This window comes from Scophthalmus maximus, chromosome 4 (genome assembly GCF_022379125.1).
Source record: "Scophthalmus maximus strain ysfricsl-2021 chromosome 4, ASM2237912v1, whole genome shotgun sequence".
Taxonomy (NCBI): Eukaryota; Metazoa; Chordata; class Actinopteri; order Pleuronectiformes; family Scophthalmidae; genus Scophthalmus; species Scophthalmus maximus.
In genome coordinates, this window is record NC_061518.1 from 20,324,009 (window position 1) to 20,347,301 (window position 23,293).

A 23,293-nucleotide genomic window follows, 5' to 3' on the forward strand; every position below is an offset into this window, starting at 1 on the left:
GATTAAATTTATGGCAGTTGCTGCCGGAGTGTGTGTGTGTGGGGGGGGCGGCATGTGCGACATGGCAAAGAAGTTTGAACGGCTGACTTAAAATAAGTTTTGCAAGGCCATGGTTGAATATCAGCCCGACTTAAACAGAAGAATTACCTTTTTTTTCCCTGCAGAGCTGAGATTAAATGTCCTCTTAGAAAAGGAACTGTGCCCTGTATGTTTTGGTCTTAATACAGTCTCTGATATGTTTTATTTCCATCCACTGACCTAATAGGTTTATTGACAGAAACTAGCTTTTTTTTGACTAGCTAGTACTTTTTAACAATATCAACTCTCCTTCATTTCTTTGTCATCACTCGCTTCTCTCGGCCTGCTCTGTCTCACAGCCCTGCAGTCACTCTGATTGTCACCACGACTGGCCCTACCGAAGGATACTGAAACAATCCAGCCTTCATCTGACAACTTGTCCTCGAACATTGTCGGCATAGTCTGTGCTTGCGTGAAGACAAAAATCAAACTCTGAAGAGTATTTTCTGAAAGGTGACATAAATATCTCAGCGACATATTTCAAATGCTGTTACAGACACAGCCATTAATTAGTGTAAATGATATGTTCATAAACAAAGCCTTTCGAAAAGTAGTCTGGTTCTATTAACTATATATATATCATTTATTTTGTCGGGGCACGGGAATTGGCTATTTTTAAAAGATAATAAATCCAACAAGTCAAATGGTAGAGCTTACATTTTTCAATGAAACTTTAATTCAGTGTCACACAACTCAAACTTTGTGGACTTTGTAAAAGTATTTGATACTTTACTTGTACTTTTGTCTCTGTTTCAAGATTAATTGCTCTTATTTTTACCCACCTTCTAACTCGTTTTCCTTTATAACATTTTCTTCTTATGATTGGGGGCGACCCTGTGAATGATCTCCTCTGTGTTTGAAAGAGGACTGTGTGCCAGGCCTCTACCATTCCGGTGGCGATTGACTCAACGGCACCTGCCTAACTGAGCGGGAGGTAGAAATCACTTCATCAGTTCCTGAAGTCTGCAGGTCGACTTCACACCCAGAGCGGGTGTCTTGCTTGTCCACGGATGTACGTATAGTTGCATTTGTGTGTGTTCCTCTTTACACAGGCAGTGGTCCTGCGCTCTCTTTGCACCGCTTCAATAATGAAGGAGTTGTAAAGGTCTGGCAGTAAGCCCCTCGCTGAATTCCCCTCCACCTCATCCCTTCCTCACTCTCTTTTTCCCTCCCTCTCTGTCTAGCTCTCTTGCTCTCTCTTTCCCATCCTCGGGGACCTCCTCTCGGCTTCGCTCTTCGGTTTGCACCGATGTTCCATTTAATGAATGGCATCAGCCGGCTTGCTTGTTTTGCACAGTTCGGCCTCACTTCCCTGCCTGGTGTCTGACCTGCTGTGCCATCTCTGATTCAGAGAGCGTTGTGCCATAACTCCGAATAACCACTGTTAAAAAACACAGTCTTAGAGATGGAGCTTCACAATTTTGTCTGTGACACATCGAGAAAAAAAATGAAAACCTTGTGCGGTTCAGTATGCAAAACAGTTTTCATTCCTCTGTGGGAGATGGATCAAACAGCACCTGCAAAAACCACCACTTCTTTGGAAGCCACCTGTGCTGCTTCAAGAATTTTGAAGAAACAAAGAAAAACTGGTGAAAATCACATCTTTCAATTAGTGCAGACCTCTGTTTGAGTACAACTCACCTGTAGTTTAAAGGATGATTCCAGTTTATTACAACATGGATCTTATTTCAGTAGATTTTGCCATAATTTCTATTTGCATATATTGTATGCATGCATGTTTATTGTGATCTGGGTTCAACAAGGTAACAGTTTTGTTTTGACTTTGACTGTTAAACGTGATAGACTCTGCTAATATTTTATCTAACAGAAAAGAGACCTGCTTTCAGAGTGGTGAAGTGTGTCTGAATAGTAAAGGATAATCGCTCTACCGGTGTGTAGAATATGTTTGTCTGCTGTGAGTGGTCCCTCTGTGGATGGATGGCCTTTCACTTTGACTCACACGGTGCTAGCCCGAAAAGTAAACCCCCCCTCGAGCTGCCCCCCCAGAGATGCAAGGAAGACAGATGCCTTAGTTAGAATCGCTGCCTGCTCCCCTCAGTCATTGGGCCTGATTGATACAGAGCCAGGCTCAGGTTATGCTCTGTTTTCTGAGTCTCAAACCCATGTCACAGCTGTGTTTTTGCGGGGGGTCAGTGGGAAAATAAGCACCATTTGAAAGCCAAAGTAACCAAGACCTAAGACAGATTAGCCCACAAGGTGTGTGGTCTTAATTCAGTGCAAGTCCCTCAACAATACCGAGATTCAATAATCAAGTGAATGTCCGTGTTTTTTAAGGCTAATATCCACATAGCAGATAATTTGTAAGATGCAGTTTTACTGCAATTCAGTTCAGTGATTTCAACAAAACCACTGAGGGGCAGTACATACTGATTTGGCATTTGAAATGGTCGGTAATAATCACCAGAGGCCCTGCTTCTCTTGGAGAGGATATCATATGTCAAATAGTGACTTACTGTACACACTGCATCTTATCTACAAACAAGTTTTCATCACCTGGAAATCTCAGAAATCTGTTAACTAAGTTGTTTGGCTTTGTACTGTGCTAGCGATATGTGAAATAAGCATTAGAGCCCCACATGCTGACTAATATTAATATCACGCTGTCACATTATTGTGGTTTGTTCAAACTTCCCTTTTGACGTTTATAAAAAAAAAAGTTCCGATACAGCCTCCTCGCATGAAGATGAAGGCAGGCCGCCCTTTCCTTTACCTTGCGCCCCCTGCTCTCTGTCCTCGCCCCCCAGTGTTCATTTCTACCCAAGACAGATTAGGACTAAGTCCGACATGCTGTTCATGTTGCACTTCACATAAATCTGTCTGCACTCCAAAAAATCTCATCAGCAGTAGGCTGTTTGTGGTGAACTTGATTAAATAAGAGAGTCAATTAGCTGACTGCATAATACTGAGCTAATAAGCTGTCTTTGTTAAAGCTTATTGGAGGGGAGTTGCTCGGGAGAGCAGCAGGGGTACAGTAGAGAGGCATGTCCCTGCTATGGCTGCACCAGCGAGTTAATTGTATCCAGTGAGCTAATCACTGTATTGGCACAGAATTAACCTGTGTGTGTGTGTGTGTGTGCGTGCGTGCGTGTGTGTGCGCGCGCAGAAGGAGGGAAGGAAATAGTGTTTCCATGTGTACTTGTTTTCTATTTGTTTATTTCTGAGCATGGTCCTATGAGCCGTCCGTGTGTGTGTGTTAACTACAGTATTAAATACAGTATCTCGGACACATGCCCACACAAACACACACAAGGAATGGTCAGCAATCTAAATGGTTGTATCATTCTGTGCAGAGCTAATATTAAGTCAAAATAGTGACCAGATTATTATAGAAATCAAAGAAAAAAAGTCTCTATCTGCAACTTTATCTCACAAATGATTGTAGTTGGCTAAACTTGTCTTTTGGTCCTGGACCAAGCTGTAACCTGGAGTTTTGATTACAAATGCCCACGTTGGAATCCACAGTATTGTTTTAAATCTATTTTCAAAGTCAAAAGACGGTGTAAGAGCACCTGCTTGGTTTTGGTTTGTGTTCGTGCATCAGCTGGATAGGCTCCCTTGAGCGTTGCTTAAAAAACAACACTCTGACTATGATAAATGACTGCAAAGAAAAAAAAGAAAAAAAAGATGATTGCAGCTGAAATGAATACTCTTTGTGCTGTGAGCTTGTGCTATCATTTTTCCTCCCTCTGATCTTCCATCTGGCTCAGTAAAGCTGTCTGGGTACAGTGGAGTAGTTCAGACTGTGGGGATAATGCTTTGTTAGACTGACAGCAGCTCCTCTAGAGGGCGCCATGCTCAGCCCAGCTACTGTTGCTCTTGGCCCTGATAAAGGCTCATTAATGTATGGTGCTGTATTTAATTGGTTGAGGAAGCATCGCTGTGTATCACGTCTCCTTTCATTCATCAACCCTGTCGCTGCCTCGCTCCAGTGTGGTTGCAAACCGGCCTGTAGCCGTAGGCCTAATTAGTAAAAGCCTAATCCTTTTCTTTTTGCACCTAAGTCTAATGGTGCAACCTATGGCTTCATTGATGAAAGCACAGGTCTAAGTGCGTCCGTCATGTCTTTTTTTTCTGTGAGAAACATTGTAGGCCAAACCTATTTTCAGTGACGGCAACAAGGAAATGTGAAAAGTCGGGCAAAGGTTCAGGCGAGGGTTGGGGTGAGACTCTGTTTGTCAAGCGTTGCTTTTGCATGTCAGCTGTTTTGCTGTAGAAATGTAGATGCAGGTGCAACTTCCCACGTTGAATAACTTGGCCACTTAATCCTTATTCACAAAGATATTTCTTTAGTGTCTCAATTTTTTTTTACAGTTGTCTCAGACTTTTGGACACCATCGAATACAAACATAATTTAGTATTTAGTATTTCCACCTTTCAGTCTGTATGGATCTGCATTTTTTCTTGAAGATTTGCTCCCGGAGTGTAATTATACACAGTCTTCTGGATTATAAAAATGACTTTGCTTATCAGCTGTTACTTTGTGAATGCCACAATATCCCCTTTTGCACATTCTGTTCAAAGAGTGAGTGCAGCACCCTGCCTCACACTTTTATTCTGCCTAATTGTAATACATACAGGAATTGTAATTGTAATATAGATAGGAACACAGAAGGGGTGAGAGGGGAGCATTGTTGATTCCGCCTTTATGCCTGCAGCACGGGCAATCGCAGAGCTGGATTGATGCTATTTGAAAGGGAGAGCTGATTCCAGCTCTCCCTTTCACACAGCTTGCTATTAAAATCACACGCAGTGTCGACGATATGCCAGCTTCAGTGCATCCAAGTAAGGGCATTATATCCAGGGTTTTTCTGAATGGCAGTTAATGGGATCTCCACATAAAATGTCTGTACAACATATAGGAGCCACTGTGTTACCACCGACTCCCAAGTGTTGGAATTCAAATCAATCCTGAACCTGTGGGAAATGCTGGTCAGTCTCTGATGGACATACACTTATTTCAAATCAGAGAATCTATTGTTGTCGCTTCATTATTGTGCTGTGACGTCTGTTTTTATTTATGGGGAAGAATTAACCCTAACCCTAACTAAATGCAAAATAAGCTACCTGGAGACACTAGTTTATTATCTCCTCACACCCACGACGCTTACACCTGTATAAATGATTTTTGACATTATCAAGATACTATTAGAAAAGTGAGTGGGTTGGGTGGGTTGGAGAAAAGAAATTGTGCTAAAATGTAGTACTACATGAGTAGTCTGGTGCTAATGTACTAAAGCTGGACTTGTAATACAACTGTTGTAAACAATGGGAGCAAAGATATCTTAATAATAATAATAATAACAATAATAATAATAAATTTCATTTAAAGAGCAGGTAGGGTTTTACCCCTATAAGTTTTTAACTTTAAAGCTTCAATAACCAGACCTGCATAGTCTTCAGCAGCGGAGTCAATATTAAAAACACCACGGATAATGTTGCCATCGACACCGGGTGACACTCAATTCCAGTTAGCTGTGAATTTCTTCCCTGTGTGAGAGAAACGACACGCTGTAGACTCTGAAGCAGCGGTGGGCGCTAGCCATCTTGTCATGTTCAGACAGTGCATTGCGAGCTCTCGGCTCTCATTTCCCTAATGGTGAGTTAGTGGAGACTCTCACGGTGGTGCAGGCGAGAAATGAGAGCGCTGGAGCACTAATACAGGCTCTTTGATGAGGAAGTAATGGAGTGTTCAGAGACAGACACCTGTGCCTCTGCAGCCACCCTACCTCTCTGCACACACACACACACACACACACACACACTCCCCCTTCCTTTCACCAGCTCAGCTACTCCCCTCCCCCCTCCACCCTCCCCTTCCCTTCCTCTGCTCCCCTCCCTCATCTGTCCGCAACGGAAGCCACTCCCCCTTGCACAGAGCTCCCAGGCTTGTTTGCATATTAACCGTTTAGTCGCCATGAGCTGTGGCTTCATGCCAATGGACCGATGAAGCGTGTGTGTGTTGACTTTCTATTCTCTCTTGCTTTTTTCCCCTCTTTTGACACACAAAAAACGAATCTTTCCAGTGAAGAAAAAAGCTTTATTATTATTACTAATAGTTATTTATGGTTGCTTTACTCAGTCTTTCTGTGTTTTACATAAAATGTTATTCAGACGCTCTATATGTCCGTCACCTCTTGCCTAATTTACACATCAAATAGTTCTTGTAGCTTTTGTGTTGATTTATTAGAATTGTGACTCGATATTTCTTCAAACGTAGTATACTGTATTTTTCCACCTTAGTAGTGGAAAGACACGTTTGACACGACATCACCAGTTTGTTGACACTATGTTGAAGCCATTTTTTTTGTGTTAATTTGAAAAGGGCAGAGTGTTGATATTAGTTTTAACACCGACTGCCCTGTCACCGTGTATGCAGATCTCGCCCCACGGCTGCTGTGCCATGGCAGGCATTATCTGACAATGGATTTGTTTAGCTTGGAGAGGAAGCTGTTGCCCGGCTCCCAGCAAGCATGTGGTCTGCTTCAAAGTCCAAACTCTAAGGCCTGCGCTGACAGGTGGACAGCTGACACTTGGAAAGGAAAGCCATTGTCACACACACATGGCAGTCATGTAAAGCTGTACAATGGAAAACTACACAAACCGCAGAGACGTAATGAGAGAATTGTCAGTGCCACATTCATACCTATCTCTCTCATCTCATAACCCAGGACTTGTCTCACACACACTCTCACACATGCACATTTTGAATAAGGCTGTCCACACCACTCCAGTTGGTTAGTCGGGTTTATTAAGATTAATCTGTACAACGTGCAATGTAAAACCTTATTGTGTTGTAGCTTTTCACCCACGTTTCACACCATACTGTGAATAAGCTCACAGTAAGTTACTGTAGTTCGGTTTGGGCCACAATATGGTAACTTATAGTAAAATAAACAATTTGGTCAGGCTCTCTTCATAGAAGACCATTGAAAATATTTGATTTTACTCAATAACAAGGTTCTGTGGAGATTTTTGCTAAACACAACATATGTGGTAAGAACAATGTTAAGTGCATTTTCCAGTATTTTATCTTTTTTTGTGTGTGTGTTGTGTCCGGACATCAGTGCCACTTTTTTGACATGGTGGTGAAAACAGGAATGTGGGTGGCAGGTTGATCATGAGCGTGCGTGCGTGCGTGCGTGCGTGCGTGCGTTCGTGCGTGTGTGTAAATGCATGAAAAATGAACATGGTGTTGGCTGAGAACGAAGCACGTTTATTTGATTTTCACGGTAAAAGGCTGATGGGGTATCTGTCAGTTACTCAGGCCCTGACCCAGTAGTGCTGTTTACTGTACCTGGCTTCAAGCCAGCTGCGCATAATTCCCAATACCATGTGCCAGCCAGTGCACATGGCCTCTGTGCTCATGCTGACAGGAGACCCCAGAAAGGCCGACTCGTTCCTCCAAGACCTCGTGTGGCGCACAGGAAGAGGTGCGTGTGTTGGACACATCCCAGTTGCCCCTCCTTGGTATTTGCTGTCCAAAAGTCAGCAGCGTGACCAGGGCTCGACCTCCCAAGTGCTTGACTTGCTTGACTCGCTGCAGTGAAGGCTGCATGTGTCTGGTACGGTTCGGGGAGTAGAGAGTTGGTTATATTCTGCCGAGTTGATTCCTGAATGTTTTCAACTTTGTGAGCTGGTTGCATCAGTAATACATTTTATCCTTTTGGATTTTGTTTATCCGTTCTTCATCTAGCTCTCTTGGATGATGCGGTTCCAAAAATAAATCGGCAAGTCACCTACATGAGTACACGTTGTTGACAATTTTTGGTGTGGGAGAAAACCCAGTGCTTTGGGGGTTAAGTTGTGAAAGTTAATTTAATAACTGCTAGCACCATCTGCTGGCCTACTTCCTTACAAAGAGAGAGAGAGTGAGAGAGCGAGTGAGTGTGAGGGAGAGAGCGAGAGAGAGAGAAAAAAAAACGAGTCTGGGTTTTAACGACATCTCTAATATTCATGCTGATGCATTTTGCTGCTTTGTGCTTTCATTTTCCACCGCTCTGGCTGCCAGAATCTCAAGCTCACCACACACGCCCCAGCCAGGCAGAGGGGAGGGCAGCGAGGGAGAAGGAGGAAAAAGACAAGTGAAAAAGGGAGAAAAAACAACCGGCCCAAAAAGAAAGCAAGATAACACAAAAGCCTTTTTTATTTTTTTTGTGCGTAATTAAGGAGTAACCTACCTTATCCCGGCTGGCGAAGAAGACGAGGAGAGGCACAAAAAAGGGACACGGCAAAGGGGAAAGAAAAAGAAGGAGAAATTGGAAGGAAAAGGCTCAGAAAGTCATAGAGAGCGCACACGAAAGGCAGGCGGAAAGAGGAATCAATGAGAGGGGAGGAGAGAGGAGGTAGGGGAAGGCAACTCTGACACACACACACACACCGAGTGAGGGAGACTTGGGTGAAGCTGGACGACAGCAAAGCAGCACGCAGCGGCAGAATGAGAGCTTCCTGGACTGCCACGCACCTCCTCTACCGCCCACAGCGCTGCTCCCTCATCACCCTGTGAAGAGACAAACGAGGGCGAGAGAGAGAGAGAGAGAGAGAGAGAGAGAGAGAGAGAGAGAGCGCTCCCATGCGCTCCTCTTGAGCCCTGCCTGCTGGGGGAGGAGGAGAGGAACGGCTCCGGCGCTCTCGCACTGCCTGAGGAGAAGAGTTGACCGGGGAGGAGGAGGGGAGGCAAACCAGGAGAGAGGGAGGGGCGGGGGGGGGGACACACGGCTCAAGGAAGAGTGAGAGAAATACGACTGTTGAAAAGGGAAAGAGTGAGTGTGTTTGTGAGGGGGAAAGCGTGAGCAGGCAGCCGAGAGAAAAACCCCGCGAAAGGGCAAGGCTTTTGTTAGCCGGTTGGAGAGGGGGAGGAAAGAGGAAGAAAAAAACACACACCATGTCTACAGTGAAGAGGCCAAGAGGAAGGGTAAGTGAGCTGCTCTGAGAGCTGGGAGGGAGGGAGGTCCGAGGGGGAGGAGGAGGGGCCGGCAGGAACTGAACAACCTCTCCTGCTACTGGCTCATGCTGCACTGCCGCCATCTTGAACTCATTGCTGCTTTTTTTTTCTTCTCCCCACTCCTCTCCTCTGTACTCATTTGCTTTGCTGTGCTAGACCTTATCAAGGCGCACGGGATTGACGGTGTTTTTCTTCTCCCCACCTCCACTGCCTGTTCATTCCATACATTACTTTCACTTCCTCCTGTGAACCTCTCGCCATGCTGCCCTGCGCCGTAGTTTATGTACAGTGTGTGTGTGTGTGTGTGTGTGTGTGTCCTCCATGAGTTGAGCCTGTCAGTCACCTCAGAACTCACTACATGTGTCAATGAGGGGGCAAAGCTGGCCAGCCTAAATGGAGCTTACTCTACCTTTTCATGGGCTGTAATGGTCCCCACTGTTTTTCATGGATCTACGTGCTGCTGGAGAGATTGAAATCACTGCAGTGCTGGCAGGCTGTAATTTCAGTTATTTATAGATGTATTACACAGCTGCAGTGCTCTCACTTTTGGTGCATTTTATCTTTTCCCTTTCTCTCCCTCTCTCTCTCTCTCTCTCTCTCTCTCTCTGTCTGATAGACGCCTGTTTTCATATTTTTTTTCTTCCTCTTCTACCTCTTTCATGAGCCCTCATGTTCTTCCGCTCTTAAGGATTACTTTCAACCCCTCCCCCTCTGTTTTTTTTTACCATTAACATGAATGAGAACATTCCAGCATGATCCAGTAAATTTCCTCCTAATAGCCTCAGCAGCGTTGCACACGTGAAAATCATAATGCAGCTCTTGTATGTGTGTGTGGGATTTCTCCCCTTCCTTCCGCTGATTATTAAAGTCCCTGCCCCCACTTTGTTGGTGAGGTTCAAGCTTATTCTCTTTATTGAGCAAGCAGAAAAAAAAAAAAAGCAGTCGGCCGTGCCCGGGCCATGTAGGCATACGCAACACAATTTTAGATTAGGTCATCCATTTATGGGTCCCCTCTCCACTGGGCTCGTGGCCCACCACAAGGCGCTTGTGTTGGCATAACTGCAGTCACGCCATCTATTATTCACATATTATCATGTATCAGGCAGGCTGGATTATTTATGTCAGCAAGACTGACTGTAACCTGCTACAGAGAGCCAGTGTTTACCTTGCCTTTCAATATTCTGCTCCACCTAAAAGTATTCCATTGGTATCAGGCTCAGGTCGGAGTCGGGGAGTTATAATGTCACATGTCCTCAGAGTTTTAGATTCCCCCCGCCTTATCTAAAGGAATCCTTGTAGGAAACACTGACCCTTCGAATGCTGAGGGTTGACTGGTAGTGTTACATAGGACGCTGAAAGTTGAACTGAGCTTGACACAGAGTGAAACCAGTCCACTCCCCTCTCCCCCGCATCGGACAACGGTTAGCTCTGCTGTCTGAGTGGTCCGCACAGGCTGCACAAGGTTGTGTGTTTTTATGAATGAGTCAATGACGGTTGCAGTGGTCACATCGCAGTATCACAGTATATCTCATTTTTATAAAGGAGTTGCCGTCTTTTACGTCCATTTACTGATTATTGTATTGACCCTATATAAATACAGTCCATTTATTGACTCTCGACTTGTTCAGTGAAATGGCATCTTAATGTGCTGGTGCCATTTTTCAGGAAGGAAACAAAAAACGGCCCTGTTTACTAACCTATGAATAACAGCCTTGTTATTTATAGCTTTTTGTCCTCACTTCATAACATATTAAATGTTAGAAAAAGAAACCTTGGAGGCTGGTTACCTCATACTATATGTGGAGAATTGCATATTGAGTGAAATCAGTTCCATCTGATCTTTTAGTTTTGTCCTTCTGTTGTGAGAAAATCTGCTAAAGCTTGTCTTCGTACATTATCATTATTTGATCATCTTTACTTGTGCTATTTTCTTTTTTTTAGGATGCCATCTGAGTATGGGTTTGTGTCATTGACAGTAGATGACGTCATGTCTGAAATATTTATGAGATATTTGCCCAAAGGAGCGTAAATTCGAAATACTAATCATTATTCTTTTACTCGTCTCCCTCTCTCCTCAGCCCCGAAAGAACTCCAATGGTCCTGGTAGCCAGATACGGGTCCTCAGTCCCCCAGTGAAGAGCAGCTCTTCGTCTTCCTCCTCTTCCTCATCATCTTCATCCTCATCAAGCTCCTCGTCTGAGAAAAGGACGCCGCGGAGGACGCACCAACAGATGGAGTCAGCTCAACCGGACAAGCAGGAAAAGGCCAATCGGATAATATCAGAGGCTATTGCAAAGGCCCGGCAGCGTGGGGAGAAGAACATCCCCCGAGTTATGAGCCCGGAGAGCTTCCCCAGCTCTTCGTCACAGCACAAGAGCCACCGTGACCGCGAGCACAAAGGAAACGGCAAGGCACGGTCCAAAGAGAAGGCTTGTAGGAAGGCCTGCATTGTACCCTCCTCCAAGCCCAAGCAGAGGGCCAAGATTGGGTATGTAATCACAACCGCTATAACAGTTCTGTAAACCCCTGAAACGGCATTTGCTAAACAAAAAATTAAAATCAAATTCAAAATAAATTTTATATCACGTCACAAATTCTGAGTTGTAACCAGTAAATGACCAAAATCATTTTTCGTCAACATTAGTGTTTCTGTAGATAAAATAGTCCTTTCAACATCTTTCGCTGCTATTTTGTCAGCTCTGAAAAGGAGTTTTATGTTTCGTCATTTGCGGCTTTATAGCCTCTTCACCTCATCTGCATCCATTTTTTCTGCTTGATGTGCATAACCTAGGGCAAACTGATACATGTCACAAAGATGTCAGATATGCAGACGTGCAGTGTCTACACAATGGTTTATTTCAGTTGCTCTTACCAAGAGGGGGGGCTAAAAGGATGATTGACATTGTTTTGACATAAGAAGGTACTGTATGGGGTGTCCCTGTTTGAATGTTTGATTCATCAGGTCCCATTTGCTGCTGTTAATTTATGTCTGACAATCTGCCAAATCGCTAGCATACCTCTCTCCATATGATTTACTGATAGCACCATGAAAAAGTAACCAAATCAGTCCTGGTAACAGTCCAAAATTAGTTATATTGGGTTTTAGGTGAGTTTCAGCTTGATTTCTTGGAAGTTAAGATAATATTGTTGGAAGGACGATACATGTGAATGTCTTTTTGTATGTCTGGGTTCATTAATTTATCACCTGATCCCAGTACTTGCCTTGGACTTCCCTATGAATAGTACAGGGCTGTTTGTAGTAACATATTGTGTTACAACCTGTCTCTGTAACTGTGACTATATAGAAGCAAGAGAGTATGTTACTGATTTAGCCCTTCTGTGTACTAGTTGATTTTGCTGGTGCTTTGCTACTAGCGTGCATTTTCTGCCTGTGGTTGCCAAGATGGAAGCTCAAAGTTCCACAGAATTTACTGCATGCCATGACAATAAACCAGGCTCAGTCATCAGCATAGACATGTGAGGAGCAAACAAAGGCTGCATTTACATGTGAGACAGTACTGCCTAGTATATTCAGGCAAGTAGTGCTGATGTATAGATACTGTAATCCTGCTCCCATCCCCCTGTTTAACTGCTTTATGCAGCTATAAGCCACACCCAGCACAAGTTATTGAAATATCAGCAGGTGCAAAATGTGACAGCCAAGGCAGGGAGCTGAAAGAAAAGGGGAATGGGTAAATGTGGTCATGTCAGATTGTGAGACAAAAACAGAAATCAACAACAACTTGCTATTAGTTTTAAATCATCACTGAGAAGGCTGGTGTTTTGAGACCTAGACTGACTGACAGTGGTCAACAATAATATCTGACTGGCAGCTCCGTTGATTAATAATTAGATGAGCTAGACAGTGAGAAAAGCTGCTAATGGAGTGTGTGCGCGCGTGTGCGGGCGCATTTTACAATAACAATTTTATAGATTATATCCATTCTCTTCACTCTGCACCTTCCCACCCACCTTCTCCAACATCATGATAATACATAGACGGACACAGCGTAACAATACAAGACCAAGCAGATGGACAGACAAAAAGAACGACATGACAGGACAAGACGTGACATGATCAAACAGATTGACAAAGAGACGACAGACAGCATGAGAGGAAGAAAAAAACAGGCAAATACACTGATTGACCAACTACATTACCACTCAGGGATAAGACCATTAATCGGAAAAACATTGATAATTCAGACTTTTTTCGGTGGTCGGTAGAGAAGAGTATGGATTCATTGATTGTGGTGACAAAGGAAGAATACGTTGGAGTACACTTCTATATGTAAATGGAGGTTAAGTAATATGATTCTGTGCGTGTGTATCTGAATGTGAATTGATATGTAAATATGTAGGAATGGTGCTAGCTCACAGGCAGACTTTGAAGGGAAACAATCAAAATTGTTTGGGTTGTGCAAAAAAACTTGAGTCCGTAATGATGTGCTGAGTTGGTTTCTATTTTTACAATTCATGCAAATGGTAGAAAGGGTGACTAATAGAATATTTGAGTATTGGTATTTTTGGTAAAAGTAAGCAGAGCTTTGGGCACAGTCCAGAGCAGAGGATATGATGTGGGTGATGCTTTCCCAGGAGTCACAAACTGGGGACAATGCCATGAGGAATGGGTATGACGGTTTGAGATCAAGGGAGGTTTTGTTCCGGATGTTTTTTAGTGGTTTTACTTTGGAAGGGTTTGTGTTGATGTCTCTACATTCTGATTGTTCTATTTTGAGTCATGGGCATTCTAAAGTGTACTGTGGTTGGTTTGCTGTTGAAACTCTGCTCCCACTAAGCGTATTTTCTTTAATATGTGCTGGTCAGTTTTGTCCAAGGTGGTTTATTTTTTTAAGGGGTGGAAAACCAATTTGTGTCAGTCTGTACAGGAATCATAGCAAACTGATCATGCATGGGTCGGATATTCATTTTTACCGTGGAGATGCTTACCATAAAGGAGAGAGGGAGGTTTACCAGAGTCATCTTCTATTCTTCTTAATGGTGGACCAAAATTGAGCTAAAACAGCTCTGGCAGCCTTGAAGGGAATGTAAATTCCGAGGTACCGGATATTGCCAGTGGTGAAAAGTAGGACTCGGTTCTGGACCCTGTTATTCCAAATAGCTTATTTTAGGGATTGAATAATTGATTTTGTCCAGCTGATGGCTGATCCGTCCAAAAATACATTGATGAGTTTGAATGCTTTTTTGGTTGATTCTGATGAGTTTAGTAACACATATAGGACTGGTTTTATTGCTTGCTTAAGTTCAAGGTTCAAGTTCTACTATCGTTGTCATGGTGTTGGATAGCAGTAACTAGTGGCTCCATAAAGGTTGCAAAACGAGAGGGAGAGAGAGCGGCCATCCTCGCCTTGTTCCCTGTTGTAGTGTGATGCTCCGAGAAGCGATACTGTTGTAACTGCTACCATAGGTGATCTGTAAAATGTTTTTTATCAGGCAAATGAATCATTCTCCAAAGGCAAATTTTTCCAGTGTGGTGAATAAAAATGTCCAGCTTCCTTTTGCTGAGTGCTTTTTCTACATCTAGAGAGGTGACTGTTGCATTGATGTTTTCCTTTTTGTTTGGCAATACGCATCAGGATGAACAAGCATCATGTGTTCGCGGATGATTGTCTGCCTTTAATGAATCCTGTTTGATCTGGGTGGATTTGTGTTTTAATGACGCCTTCAATTCAAGCAATTAGTGCTCTGCTGATGATTTTCATTTCTGTGCTAATAAGTGATATGTGGCGACAGCTTGAACAGAGGGTAGGGTCTTTGTTAGGTTTAGGTAGCACTGATATCAAAGCTGTGTTCATGTGGCTGGGGTATATCAATGCAGACCTAGATCCTTTTTCCTCCTAACCACCTTGTATCCATTGAGACAGAGTGGATAAACCCATAGCCTTTAATAGATCACAGTCTAAGACTTGTTAGATAGGAAGGACCATTGTCTGCAGTCTGTCATTCAAATGTGTCACTGATAACAATCCTTGTTATTATGAGATAATGCGCTCTGTAACCCACTTTGTTACCAGTGTAACCATACTTGGCCTACATGTGCACAAAGCATCAGATGAGGATGTATGAAGCATATAGCGCTTAGGTGGCCTAATATCGTTTCAGTCACTGTGTTAAAGCTCTCAATACATCATACGTACCGGCCATTTTAACATCAAACTAATTCAATTTTTTTTTCAACACAGCAGAATGCCCTGTATGTAGAGTTAGAGGTCCTATAAGACCCTTATAGCTCAATTTCTAGCCCAGATTTTGATATTATGACTAATATTTCCGGATCATTACGTGTCCGACTGTCACCATAGATGAGCTGTCCACATCATCTTGAATGAGCTTCAGACAAATCAGATGTCTTTCAGTCATATGCATGATTTTGTAAAAAGAAATCAGGAACGGATCCGAATGTCCCCCTGTAATCTGTCCTGCCAGAATATTGTAGTTCCTACTCCATGTCCCTGCTTTGTTTTAATTGAGAAGTTCAGATAAACAGGCCCTCTGCACAAATTCGTCAACGACTTATAGTTCTCTCTGTATATGGCAAAAGGCTTGTGGGAGTGTGTGAACATTTCATGTGAGGTGTGAAGAGTCGTCGCTGGAAAATGAGAATGCTAATGGAGCTTTTACTTTCCTGCTAATTAGAAACTGCACAACAAATAGCAGACCGACAGATTTTTTCTGAGGAGCTTTGCTTGGTGATGAAGCTTGAGGTCGTGATGACCATGATGAAAAATATCTTTACAGGACCGGAATGTCTGTCCCTTTCATGGTGTTCTGCTTCACACTTACTTCTGCTGTGTTCCTTAAAGGACAGTGCCCAGGTTTGGGCCTTAAATCATGAGTAGTCAAGACACTAATCAGTCACAGGCTCACTGCGCTGTAATGTAAACGGGAAAAAAAATGAAACACAAATACCATATTGGCATGAACACCAGTTGACCTCTTTTTCTACACTTTCTTTTAACACCATTAAAAGATATTCTCACTTTTTAAATAAGAAATACAGTTCATCCACAAAGTATTGTAACTCCAGTAGGTGAAGCTGAGCTGATTAAACACCGGAGCACACGCACACTTTATCAGTTTGACATCTTACTCACTGGGACTGAATACGGGTGGACACAAGGCAGACAGGAGGAATGCATGCCGGCCTAGCAGGACAAACGCTCTCGCCGTAATACAACACTGCCTAGGTTTTAAAAAGGTGTGACGTGGTAACAAATCTCACGGCAGCTCACCCCAAAAGTGAGTAGCTGCTCCTGTGAATTTGTAATAGTTGTAACAAGTCCAAAAAAGGGTTTGAGCCGGTGTACTTGCATCAAGGCTGTTGTGAGTGTGCTGTAATGTTTTCTGGTTCAAACTCAATCTTGGACTGCACCTCCTCAGAGGCCCTCACATCATTGACTTCACTACTGAGTGACGTCTTGGTGTAGAGACGAAGTTGACAAAAATCAGCGATGAGTGCTCTCCCCTACTGGGAGTCCTGGTATATGCTCGCCCTGCTTGCAGGTAATAGAAGTTTGTGTCTATAAAGTAAGAGATAGTTGTTCTGTCGCCAATGTGGGGTAATGTAGATGGCCTGCGTACATAATGAAAACAAGCTCTGGTGAGAGATTCACACAGGAGGAGCGTCCTGTCCTGTCCATATATGCACGTAGCACCAAGGATCTCCCCATGAATTATGAACGCGTCTCGGGCTGCAGAGGTACTCACCTTCCGCTGAAGTCATTACCTCAGCCTCCGCTCTGTTAGGGGTGTGCAGGCGTGTGTATAGAAAGCCTGAGGTTGTGTGTGGATTTGGTGTTCAGTGTATGTTCACACTCCCTATTAGATCGGACCACTTTTAAGCAGGAAATGGGGCCTCAGATAAAAAATATGATATAAAATAATTGTACTTTAGTCTGTGTTCCTCTCCGACCACTGCTGGGTTTCCACTAACTCATGTAATAATTGCTAGTGCCACCTGGATTGTTTTTACTAGTTGACTCTAGCAGCTGCTTGCCAAGTAAGTTAGGGATCATATCGTCATACGAGCAATCCCTCGAACAGATGAGAAAACAAATAAATTAGCTTTTTCTTGGCAATTAAAGTGCAATGATATTGGACTAAAATAAATCTAATATTTTAAAGTCTTTGAATTAGTCTGAATAACATTCTTTATCATTAAATTGGGTACAATTCGTAATGAAAGTTTATCAAAGCTTAAACATGGACCGTGACATCCAATAGACTTTAGACAAATCAGAATATGTCAACACGGAAGCTCCTGCTCCTCATTGTTCAAGGGGTAGTGAAGTTGACATCCTCTTTTGAAAAAATAACGAAAGGGGTCTCTGCTACAGTGCATTTGTGTGTATATGTGAAAACGTAGTACATTATTATATTGCAGTTTGAAAACCGTATGAGATCTGTGCGATGTGTGCTACACCATAGGTCTTAGGAAAAGCTTAGGTGATGCTACTCCTCCTTAATAAATGAAAGGAAAAGGCATTGGTAGATTTTAGGTTGTTGTGTATACAAATATTTACCCACAAAATCTGTCCTGCAGTGAGGGAAGGGTTATTCTCCAGGCCAGGCTCGCCTGATTACAGAACCCGGCTGGAATTTGCTTTTTTTAGGCACCCTACCTGATGAAAAATAACCTCCTATAATCATCAGATGAAAGTACCGCTCATTCCCTGTATTTGTTTTTTTTCTTTTTCCATCCCCCCTCCTCCCCTTCTCATAGTATAAATTTGGTTCCTCCCTCTTGCTCAAAGCTGTGCATCCGATGTTTCCTGTGAGGAGGCATGTTCTAAATATGCTGATCGTACAAAGTGGCAGGGTAGCTGGAAAAATATCAAACAAAATGGTGCTGGTGAGATCAATTACATGATAGAAAATGGAGGTTTAAGTCTAGTGTATATATGCTGCAGCATATAGCTGTTCATATTTTCCCTGCCAGTAATCTCTTTCCCCCTCACTTTTTCATTGGGAAAAGCCAAAGCTGTTTTTTAGGTGAATGTTTTCCTCATAAATCCCTCACAGGGTGTGTATACGTGTGCATGTGGTGTGTGATTGTGTGTAAATCAGTGCATAAACATGTTCTGTTGAATGCCTTTGTGTTGAAACTCGAGTGTGTGCGCGCGCACATTTCCCATTTCTATAATGTTTGCTGAATGAAGCAGAAATCCCATGTGGCCATGTGTACTGTGCTGCACACGTCTTTGAGATGGACCTTCATGGTGCTGTTACTACCGTTTCCCCCCTATGTGCTGCGTGGCACTGAGATTATCGCCTTCCATTCATTAAAAAAAAGGGGTATTTCCTGACAAGGACCAAGAGCTGCTGTCTCAATAAGCCCCTCAGGATGTGAAACACCAGTTTTGAGGGTGACTCAGTCACACACAATCATAATTCCGGAGGTAGACCGACTTAACGTTTATGAAGTCCCCTCTGAGATGCCAAAGCACCGCATTGGCGTCCTCGCCTGCTAAGCACTATCCTATCCCGAAGCTATTAAAATCAAACCCTCACACATTCTCTCCCAGTGGTGGCATGCCAAGTAGGGCAGGACAACACTCGGGGGACCAGGGACGGAGGTTATTTGGCACAATAGGAGGGTGGAAGCTAAGTCAGCCTCGAACAGCAACTAGCCTGTCAGTCTGAGGAAAAAGCTGGTGGTAGCCTATCATCAGGGATCAATCTGTAATGTCAGACCAGGGGCAGCTGTTGTTTAATTAGAGATGCAAGATTATGCCTTGAGGACGGCCTCTTTCAAATCATGGTGGGAAGAAACATACATCACTTTGTCCTCCGTCAGTAACAAACGTGATCAGCCCACACCATCAAGATGATGCACGAATATGAAACGGTGCGCAGTAGATTCATTACTGTTGTGAAATTAGAGAAGGATAACGGCATCAGGGGATTAAATATGATATTTACTATGATATTATTTTTGGTGTGTGGACCAAACAAAACATTATCTCGGGGTTCGGGAAACGCAATCGAAACACAATTTGTAGCTATTTAATGGACCACACAACTAATCGGTTAATCAAGAAATAATCAACATATGAAGTGATAGTGAAAATAACCGTTAGTTGCAGCCCTATTACGATGTCAAGTTTTCAGAGTCAATATATTTTAATGATGCCTCACACCAGTGGTGTTATGATTTCATAGTCTGGCTGCTTTTTCCACTATCTTGTCTAATATTATTTAAAGTTTGCTAATTAAGTCCCCAGCACACAGCTGTATAGTGTTTGGATAATCCATCAACCCATATATTTTAGATTTACAGCTTCTTCTTTTTTTTTTACAATTAATCTCTGCATTGATTTCTAATGACACATGATTTACTGATTACAGTTCTGTTCTTTGTATATTTTTTGGGGTTGAACAAAAATGACATGCCAGTTGTTTACTAAGCTCCCTGACAAATACTTTGGTATTTACTAATGTGTTTTGATTCACCCCAAACCAATTTTTACAGCAGGCATGAATAACATAACCATTGTGATGTTAAGTCTAAATGGAACAGCATGAGCTGCGTTCTTAGTGGCAACTCTGTGAGGTAAAATATTGAGTTAAATAAAACGTAGTGTGTGCGTTTCATTGTCAAAACATTTCAGCCCTGAACATGTTGCAGTCGGCTCGGGATCGACACGCAGTATACTGCTCTAAAAATGTCTATCATGTTTTTATATTGACTCTCACTGATTCACGTTTCACATGTTACTTTGACCAGCAGTTCTCTCTGAAGACACGGTGCAGGTGTTGCGCTTCGATCGTGACAACTTCTACAAGTGAACTGTGTTGTTGAAATCAGACTTACTTTCATTTTCATTTACTGAAATACAATATTCGACTTCGATGCTGTTTGGCAAAGTGTTTTTTTTATTCTTTTTCTAGTTTTTCTGCAAACAATACTGTAGGTTTGGAGCTTATCAGCTCGGCTGTTTTGTCACTAACAAACACTTTAGCCAGTGGTCGGTGGATATGATTTCTATGGCAGTTACGCTGCCTGTGCAAAAGCTCTCTTCAGAGTTCATCGCAGCAGGGAGGCTTGACTGTGAACCTGAAAACTAATGCGCGCGCATTAGCGATGGTGTTTGCAAAAGCCTGGGTGGTCTTGTGTACCGGCTACAGCGGGGTGGAACAGACTGTAGCCATCACTGAGATATGGCTCAGGCTTTGTGTTTGTGTGGAATATATACTCTTCATGTTATTAAGCTCCTTTAACTAGGCCACATTCAAGTAAATGCCATGCTTACATGCAGTAGACAGCAATACCGGGGAGCCACCTCACCATCAACATTCTCCGTCTGTGCCGGTGCAATTGATGATTTCACAGCCCTCAAGTATCTCGTTTCACAGTTCAGGTTTTCCCATATGGGGATCAGAGAGATGCTTTATCCCTGTTACTTGGTATGAGCTCCAGAGCTGCTGCTGGGTGATGTGACGCTGTTGTTCAGCAAAGGCCCGTATCCCAGCCGGCTTTCTATTTTTTTATTTTCCCAGGCATCATAGCTGGTAATTTTTTTTGCCCCACCGTCACTGTGTCACCCTGACTTGACATATTTCTCAGCCATTCTTAATGTCAGTGGACAGGCCCCGGAGTGCAAAGGAAGTGACGTCACCGTGTACATTACTGCTCACATTGTCAAATGCATTCCCAAGGGCAGGTTGCATGGCAACCATGAAGTGTCATTGTCAGGAGGATTTGTGAAATGTAATATCATCCGGAGGGGGCAGGGACAACCCTTTAGTTCACTGCTGCTGGAACGACCTGCGGGACCTGTTTCCTACTGCCTACAGTCAGATCGTACGATGGGCATGTGTATGAGCGTTTGAGTCCTGAATGTCTTAAATACAGATTACTGCTCAGTAAATATTGGCTTGGTTTTTCTTCCTTGGCCTTTTTGTGTATGGAAACTACATTGTTGTGAGTTATGTATTGCAACCCCCATAGCTCTGCTGTTGCTGCTAATATGTGAAAACTGGTCAAGTTAGTTAGACCAGCTTATTGTTTCTGAAGAATGTCAGCAGACATATTTATTGCTGTGTGTATTTTAACTACAGAAACCTGTAGAGAATGAGTCATAATGTTATGGTCTTACCAGCTTTTTGTACTGTTTGCATTTTGTCATTTATTATTCCTAATTTGTGCTGTCTACCGGTTACTGGTCTTATGAGTTGCTGGTCATACACACACTGTCTGTACTGACATATCGTTAAGCACTTCAGCATCTTTCATACCCACAGAGAAACTCTCTGCGTTGACAAGAATAGAGCAAAGGTCTTGCGTAGCAGTCTGGCATACCTCCAAACAAAGCCATGTAAAGCTCGTGAGGAGGCCGATACTCTTTCTACATGCCGTGGAAGTGGTTGACCAATCACAACAAAGTGGGCCAGCTGGCCAATCAGTGCAGACTTGGCTTCATGAGAGGGGGACCTTCAAGAGACAGGAGCTAAAACTAATACCTCCTTCACACCAAAATGACCGTGTAGACCCGGGTTTTTTAAACACGCATTTAATCGGCAATTTCACTTTCACACTGCGAGCAGACCAGGGTCGGATGATCGTGTAGTGACAGTTGGCGGCCATAGATGGCGGTAGAGAGCTGTGTGCACCGTAAAACAAAGAAGAAGAACAGTGTAGTAAACAACAGAAAGCATGGTAGCCGGGGGTCAACGTTACCTTGTATCTTGTACTTGTCACTTTTTCAAAGTTTACAAACTCAGCGCAGTGTTACGAGCCTGGCCCTTTAAACAGGTGGCCAGATGGGTTTTGAAGTGTGTGTGTATGAGAGAAGAAGAAGCTTGGCTCTGCGTGATGTGTTTGTGTACGTAGCTGCAGCCACAATGAGAATGGGCTCCGCACATCATCCATGTTACCGATAGTTTATGGCCACTGTGTAATGAGAGACCGCTTGATGAGGCTGTGTGTGTCCGCACTTTGTGAAGATTAATAAGATAAGAGACAGGGAAAACAAGAGAACGTCTCCTTTTTCTCAGCTGACCAGTATGAAGGGTCGAGGTGTTCCTTATAACAAAAAAATAAATCATTATTTACAGCTGTGCTTTCCCCACTGTAACATGACAAAATGTCTGCTGTGAAAAAGGCCCTTTTGGTCGATTTGTTGTACATGTTCATTTGCTGTTTTAACAGGTTCGGCTTGTTGACCTTTACGGGATTTGCATATCGTCCAGCTGGCTGACCTCCTGTCTCGTGGGGCCACTTGGTTTGTGAACGTCTGACTTCTGACTGTCTAACAAATGACTTGTCGGTGAACAGATGATTGTATTGCTAGTATGGGAATCTTTGTTCACATTGTATGGGTCTCTAATGTAATCTCTTATCAAGAAGACGGCCGCTCTGCTCATGCACCTTTGTTTGTGTATTTTTGAGAGAGAGGGGGAAGATTCTGTTGTGTGTATTTTTCCCGTTAACATCTGATCAAGCCTGAGACCTGGTGCCTGTGGCTTCCAAGAGATAATGCATGTGGAGAGGCGCAAGATAGGAAGTGTGTGCATATGTGGTGAGAGAGTATGTGGGGAAAGGTCACAGAGAAACCCTGTGACTGTGTGAAAGAGAGAATGAAGAGATGGAGTGAGCTCTGGTGAAAAAGAAGCAGCTTGCGTCTGTTCATTGTGCAGTCTCGCTACTATCTGGATTCCTAATAGCATTATCCCAGCCGTCTGTCTTGATACTACAATTCTATATTAGGTTATGGGTAGAATGTCAACACTCGCAAACTAGCAATGCTAGTTGAACCCTACGAGTCTTAATGACTTTGATTTTGCCTTTACATTCCACGTTTAAAAAATGTTTACCATGCCATTATTGTTGTGTATATTTGCAGGACAATATTGCCTGTATGATCAGACAAAAAAATGTTTCACTTTGACATAGTATATCAACATATTGGACCCCAAAACACACCAGTGTGATTGGCCAGTTAAAGAGAAAAAATATTTATAAATTATGACGAAATAGTGCTGTTCTGAATCTGGTAGCAAACCACTGAATTTCTTAGAAAATAAATGTGGGCAGCTCCCATTGCAAATAAATTTACTACATGTAAGGTTTCCTACAATCCTTTCACTGCTGTTGTTCTACGTATGTTTGGGATAAAAATCACAAGCAGTCAGCTGTACAGAATATGTGCTACTTCTGCAAATGGGTCTATTGTTTACAGACTGCAGTGCTGCTGAAGTAAAACGTACTACGCATGTTTGGCTCATGCAAAC

At 43.1% G+C, this 23,293-nt stretch overlaps 1 protein-coding gene and 1 long non-coding RNA gene across 6 annotated transcripts in view; one reads left to right on the top strand and one right to left on the bottom strand.

Annotated features, from left to right (window-relative positions):
- chd9 (chromodomain helicase DNA binding protein 9) overlaps positions 1-23,293 on the top strand; it is a 69,089-nt gene that overhangs the window by 12,681 nt on the left and 33,115 nt on the right. For 4 of the 5 annotated variants that reach the window (XM_035628821.2, XM_035628822.2, XM_035628825.2 and 1 more), the window contains one exon: positions 11,119-11,528. In XM_035628821.2, coding sequence (XP_035484714.1) covers positions 11,119-11,528 — 410 coding nt within the window. Of the gene's footprint in view, positions 1-8,839; positions 9,011-11,118; positions 11,529-23,293 lie in introns of those variants that run through there. The other variant, XM_035628824.2, reaches the window with a different exon arrangement.
- On the bottom strand, positions 6,831-8,752 carry LOC118302570. The gene is made up of 2 exons (XR_004790600.2): positions 8,277-8,752; positions 6,831-7,658 (listed from the first exon to the last, which is right to left on the bottom strand). It is a non-coding gene; the product is annotated as an uncharacterized LOC118302570 (long non-coding RNA).